At 36.9% G+C, this 7,180-nt stretch overlaps 1 protein-coding gene across 1 annotated transcript in view; it reads left to right on the forward strand.

The window, feature by feature from the left end:
• The window catches only part of LOC136831679 (uncharacterized), a 185,712-nt gene extending 179,530 nt beyond the window's left edge, over positions 1-6,182 (forward strand). The window contains exons 5-6 of the mRNA XM_067092308.1: positions 5,703-5,822; positions 6,116-6,182. Of these exons, the coding sequence (XP_066948409.1) occupies positions 5,703-5,822; positions 6,116-6,182 (187 nt within the window). The remainder of the gene's footprint in view (positions 1-5,702; positions 5,823-6,115) is intronic.
• Positions 6,183-7,180: the final 998 nt, after the last annotated feature.

Below are 7,180 nucleotides of genomic sequence, written 5' to 3' on the forward strand. Positions count from 1 at the left end.
GACTTATTCCCTTTTATCATTCGAAGAAATTAATTATTTGCATTGCCCTTTACTTCTCTTTTTTTTCTGCCTTTCCTTTCCTCTGGACTTCAATCTTCAAGCAGCTGCAACATCTCCACGCTGCGCTTTACGAGTTCATTATTTTTTTTAATACTCCTCAGAAGATGACCTTCGAGGATTACGGAAGTACAACGCAGCTCTGCCTCAATATTCTCTCTCTTGCTTGACCCTCATTTTCTTCGTTCCCTGCCTCATCCAGCTGACACACGGCTGTCATCTATCAGACTCTAAAGAAGTTTTTTTTTTAATCTTTAATTCATAATCTTATTTCTAATACATATAGAAACATACCCCGAGTCTTTCCTCATTCAGTCAATATTTCTAAACGAATTCACTTTCACAAGATATAAAGCCATAAAATTAAAGGCAACAGTTTTGCCATGATGACAATTAAGAACCATAGGAGTATTCTATTCAATGTCGAACGGGCCATTTTCCAGTCCTTCCCTCACTCAAATCGACGACTGTCCCCTTCCATTTTCACTTTAAACTCCACAAGGACAGATTTCCACATCATCAGTGTCCCTTTTATCCCTTTCAGCATGCAATTAATTCCAACCCTCTCTCCCCACTAAACAATTTTTCCGAAGTCAAAGAATACAATCCAACGTTCGTAGGGAAATCTAAATTAAATACAAACTGAACTGTTGTTTATTCTCAGAATCCATCTCGTGCAGAAAGGTGAGCGAAAAAACTAGTATAAAAACACCTCCAGTTAACCTTACAAAAATCATACTTTGTCTGTGGATTCACTCAAGATTGCAAACACAACTCTTGTTGATCTTCACAAGAAGGTACATATGCTTCTTTTATTTATCCCTAAAAAAACACACACACAAAAAATAAAACTAAACAAGGTACGACTTATTGTTCCAAATTATTGTAACGAAGAAAAAATGTAAATAAGAAATACCAGGTATGCCGGGTACAACCGCAAGCGTATCAATAATCATTACTTTCAAGCAGGTCGACCTTTGTTTCAAGTTGCCACTACCCACGCCCCCGCCCCCCCAACATGAATTATCTTTTCTCTTTTGTTTTTCTTTGTGTGTGTGTGTGTGTTTGTGTGTATTTGCTTACAGGCGCGCGCGCTACGGGAGGAGGAGGAGGAGAACGAGGAGGAGACGGAGGAGAAAGAGGAGGAGGAGGAGGAGGAGGAGGAGGAGGAGGAGGAGGAGGGAATGAATGAAGGGAGGAGGAGGAGGAGGAGGAGGGGGGTGAGGGAATGAAAGAAGGGAGGAGGTACGGCTTTTATTGAAGAAGGAAGTCTCAGACAACGTCTTTGTTTACTGAAGCTTGTTTGGGTCCGTCTCATTTCTGGTTTTGCTCAACTTGGCCTCTGCTAATACAGCATGCAGTTTTATTTGCCAGTCTAACATGGGGTCATCATAACGGAGTCAACATGAACAAGGGCAAGTTCTCTACTGATGCAATACTCTCAACCAAACAAAATATGTATTCAATAAAGACTCTTTAAACTTCCAATATACCTACAATTATGACACACGAATGTACAACAATGATTATTACGACCACCAACAGTGTAATAGTGTAATTGCTCTGGGTCGATTTCCTACTGTTTTTGCATCGGAGAGAGCATTTGAAAATATTTTCTATGATGTGAATCTCTCTCTCTCTCTCTCTCTCTCTCTCTCTCTCTCTCTCTCTCTCTCTCTCTCTCTATATATATATATATATATATATATATATATATATATATATTATACACACACATATATATACACACATATATATACATAAATATATATATATATACATATATATATATATATATATATATATATATATATATATATACATACATATATATATATATATATATATATATATATATATATATATATATATATATATATATATATAAATTGTTCCTCAGTACAGTGATGCCTGTAACGAAATGTAGAACCAGAATTTATTAAAGAACATTGCCCCAGCGATCAAAACGTGTACATTTGAAAGTACATTATGTAATTATGCGCAATACTGGTTACATTCACGGTCAAGACTAAGCAAGACCTAACCAAACTTCATCAAAATCACCATAGCTTTTTTCTTCATAAGCATAAGCAACACATGCCGCTCCATTGTACTATATATGAGAATAGTATCATTGTAAGGAAAACTTAGTGGTCTTAAAAAGGAAAATTACTGCGCGTACTTCAAAGAGATTTGACCCAATTTTGCACTATCTTAACTACAACAAGTATTTCAGTTTTCATAGAAAAATGTCAGGAAATGTCAGAAAATTCCTTAGCACTTATCGCCAGCGTATGTATAAAATAGAAATTACTGCGGAAATATACAATTAACACACATCCACAATCATAAATACACACACATACAAAATATATATATATATATATATATATATATATATATATATATATATATATATATATATATATATATATATAGATTTCATGACACGCGTTTTTCCACTTTCAGGGTGTGGCGCCAGAGGGGCAGGGCTGCCAGTACTCGTGCAATTTGCTTGGATGAGAGAGAGAGAGAGAGAGAGAGAGAGAGAGAGAGAGAGAGAGAGAGAGAGAGAGAGAGAGAGATTTATAACCACTGGCTTTAGAAATGACAATAACAACCCTTTACAGTCTAGACACAAGGTTAGAAGCAAGGTGATAAAGAACCGATACTAATCCCCTATCTTCACCTGACAATATGTTTCATGAGACGCTGACTGCCTGGAATACTGAGGCACCCTTGTCGTCCTGTGGAGCAGATTCTAACAGACAGGTGGACGGCTTCACCCCAGTTGCAATGCGGGGTTTGGAAATAAGAGGTTGAGAGAAGGGAAAAAAAAAAAAAAGAGACTGTGTGAAGTCCAGTGGCAGGGGAAATGAAAAGATCTGTAGAGGCAGGCAAGAGCATGAGACAGGGTAATCAAGATCAGAGAGAGAGAGAGAGAGAGAGAGAGAGAGAGAGAGAGAGAGAGAGAGAGAGAGAGAGAGAAAGGTGTGTGTTGAAAGATTTAGCGGAATATTTGGGAAAGCACTTGCGCTTGAAGGAAGTAAAACCAGGAAGAGGTTTCATTTAAATTTCCTGAACAATGATTCCAGTTCTATGAATAACCTCTACATAATTCAAACGCTTTTTGTCATATTTCTTCAATCTTGCGCCTTCATTGCGTGATCTATCCAAGCCGCTGGTTAACAAACCTCTGTCTCCCAATACCACTTTCGTAAGATAAAAGTACCCTGGTCCCATGTAGACTTTTACCTGTTTATTTCCCAAGATTCTAAAAAATGTTCATTTTATCAATGAAACTTCAGATTCTATAAGCCGCTGGTTAACAAACCTCTGTCTCCCAATACCACTTTCGTAACATAAAAGTACCCTGGTCCCATGTAGACTTTTACCTGTTTATTTCCCAAGATTCTAAAAAATGTTCATTTTATCAATGGAACTTCAGATTCTACTCCTGGGACTCGTTACATACAAGCCATTTTCTTGTAGCAACGATCTCCTGCACCGACGGACTCTCTGCTCACTAAAAAAACAATTAACATAATTGTTCCCTCAACTTTACAAGACCTTTCCCTAACTGCAGTTAATGGTCGCAGTTCTAGAGCGCACGTATGCACACGCAAGAAGAAATTAAGAGAGAGGAAAAAGACAGGTGTTAAATATACAGAGGAACTGGATAACAAAAACTTTAGGAAGGGCAAAAATTTGTTCTACAAGAATGAAATGCAGATAGAAAGGTTTATGACCATTTTCTATAACAGAAGCAGTTTCATATAACACATAAATACATACACACAAACATATATATTGGTATATATATATATATATATATATATATATATATATATATATATATATATATGTGTGTGTGTGTGTGTGTCTATATTATATTCAATAACATTCAGCCACAAATGTCGTTTAATATCCTGTTCACTAGGTGAATTATAATTATCACATAATTTCCACTGGGTGCAAATTATTCCCGAGTATAGTGAACTGGATATTAAATGACACTTGTGGCTTAATATTTATGAATATCAAAATGTCATGGCGTATGTGACAAAAAATATACATTACGTATATAAAAATATATATATATATATATATATATATATATATATACATATGTGTATATATACTGTATATATATGTGTGTGTGTGTGTATATATATACTGTATATATAAAACGAACGTGCTATGGTGTCAACAATGAAAGAAATTCAAGAAGAAATGAAAGGCATAACTGTAACCTACGTGATAAACATTAACTGAATTTAACTCTACTGAAATTAATGATTTTACTGCACGTTAAACGAAGAAGACTTCAGTAGTTCATTCTCTGGTTTGTTCTTATATCGCAAGGAAGGAGTTTCGCGTAACAAAGTTAAAATGCGAGCTAATTTCAGTAAAAAAAAAAACTCAAAACAGTGCAAATCTGGAATTACATTACAATGAAATGTAACATAAAGCAATAATAAAGGTTTCTATGATAATACGGAATAGCAAATTTGATGACAGTCTTAAAAAGACACTCGTCTGCCCTACTTAAGTCAAAATGATTCCTTGAGATTATTGATCAACACACGTTTTCAAAAAGGAAGTTAAATTCGTAGACGATTTTGCATTTTCAGAAACATATTCGTAACTGAAGTACGTGGATCATTCACTTTGTTCATACAGTAGAAACAGACAAAAAAAAAGTAAATAGGCAAAAAATAATTCCTGACGAGGACAGAAATCATACAGCCATCGTATATGATCATCCGAAAACGAAGTATATTATAGATGACAAGACCCTCGTATCGCCTGAACTGAGTGAAACCTGGTGGCCAGGAATTCGAGAAACCAATATTAAATGTCATGACATGATAATGTCTTATGATGTTGTCACTTCAACCACTTGAAACGCTAATGAAATAGATGCCTTCCCATCATTTACTACCTACAACTTATTTGAAATTTCAAATGGGTGTGAATGCGATAAGAGTTCTGTTTTCATTAGCGCAATTTTCTTCTGACACTTATTCTATAATAGACCTTTGTGATGTTGTTTTACAAACAATAATGAATTCAACACAAGCACTGAACATTCCACACAAATTCTGATGGTAATTTTCATTTTGCTGAGCGCATGTAATGTCCCAGGTAATTGGAAAAATCCATTTTCATAAGTTTATGACACACGCCGTAATTTACCCATCGAACTGCAAATGCTTAATTATCATTCTTTTGGGTAATTTTGTCAAGAACATTTTAATTGCATTTCTATTTTCACTGCGAGGACTTTTATCGCAATTAAAAATACCAAGAGTTCTGTAAAATGGATGTCCGCTGTTATGCATTATCATCTGTTGTTCTAATGTCTGTATCGAGGTGCAACTTGTTCACTGAACCCAATGCAGTAATAAAAATAATGCGTTACCGTAAGGGTAATATAAGACTGGCTGTAATTATACACAGATTACAAAGATACCATTACGGTCCTTCATGTCTCTGATATTGCACAGTGGGGGATGGTAAAATTGAATCTTCCCAAAGGAATGAGTTCACTTATGGGAATCCGTATCGTCGTGCATTCATTCCTTTCAATAACGAGGTACTAAGGGTAAAAATTTTGGTTTGCGTGCGTAATGTGGGACCAGCCGCACTGCAACTGGTGGTGGTGGTTACGGGCGGGAGGAGGAGGATGAGGAGGAGGAGGAGGAAGAGGAGGTGGGGGAGGAGGAGGAGACCCAACTGATAAGAATGCTTGGTTATGTTGGGTAAGGTTAGGGTATGATGACTGAGGCTCCTTTCACACGAGACTGTTTTGCCCGTCCGATGAGGGTAAGCAAAATAGTACGCTGAAAGACCAGTCATCAATTCTTGTCGAAAAATACGCTGGCTTTTGTTACTTAAGTCACATTATTATTATTATTATTATTGCAAGCTCCAATTCAAATGGATTTTCATCCATTCTCCCGTAACGAAGCCAATAATCTCGTTCAATTAAGCGGTGCACACATCAGAAGACAATTTCTCATGAGTTCTCTTATCCCATTCACTGTTTGGGCAGCAGCACAAGTCCCAGCGTTAATGCAGCCAGCACTTCCAGAGATGAAACTATGTCTGCTTTGAAATGAAATACCTTTGCATGGCTGACGACCGCTAGATGACACGATCAGACCGTCGGAATAGTGTGAAGGTGGCTTCGGCATTAAGGAAATCGAAATTTGATCGAAACAGAAACTTCTGATAGTAGTGTACGCTGAAGACTTCCAGACGCAGAGGTTCATTTCGAATATTATTTAACATTTTTACCTTGGCATTATAAAAATAGACTATTTTTGGAGAAAGATCTATATGATTATAAAAGTGCACTGATACCCTTCACAGCTGCTCCAGTTATTTCCGTCTCACACTTTCTCAAATTCCAAGCAGGCCTCATTCAACGGCAAACATTTGGATATTCACCACAAGATGAAAATAACAGAACAATAGCAAAACCGGCTACAAATACTACTTATGAAGTCAGGGAATTTTACATAATTATGTGATAGGAACTTCCAAACAAATAATAACCTAATCCTACCATTCCCGCCTTCCCCTATCCCCTCCCCCACCAAGGACGATCGGTCGCGTGAATATAAAGCGATATTTTGATATTCAATTTGCATATCAAAGCAATTGAATCCAAGCGTGGGATCCGGTGGATTGTCCATTTCTGTGTATTGGATGCCTTGGGGGGAAGACCAAGGAGAGGATGGGTACGGGGGTGGGGGTGAGGGAAGGTTGGTTACAAGGTTCTTCCTCTTGCTGGTCTGCCGGTTGATTAGCGGATGATTAGACTGCAAACGTTTCGAATGCACTGCGCGAAAATGAACTTTAGGATGCATATTTCCCCGACGATCTGGCGACTTGTATGCAAAGAGGTCAGTATCAAAAACTCATTCATTTCCAGCGGTCCCACAACCTTTAAGCATTTTTGGAAACAGTACTGAAAATTAATTCATTTGCAGGAGCTTAAGTACCCTTCCGCTTATCGGGAAATTTATTCATAATATCCAAAGAATCTTCATATAATTTTTGGAAACTGAAATGCCAGGAGGGTAATAAAAATCTACATTAAATATTCATATGA

This window comes from Macrobrachium rosenbergii, chromosome 48 (genome assembly GCF_040412425.1).
Source record: "Macrobrachium rosenbergii isolate ZJJX-2024 chromosome 48, ASM4041242v1, whole genome shotgun sequence".
Lineage (NCBI taxonomy): Eukaryota > Metazoa > Arthropoda > Malacostraca > Decapoda > Palaemonidae > Macrobrachium > Macrobrachium rosenbergii.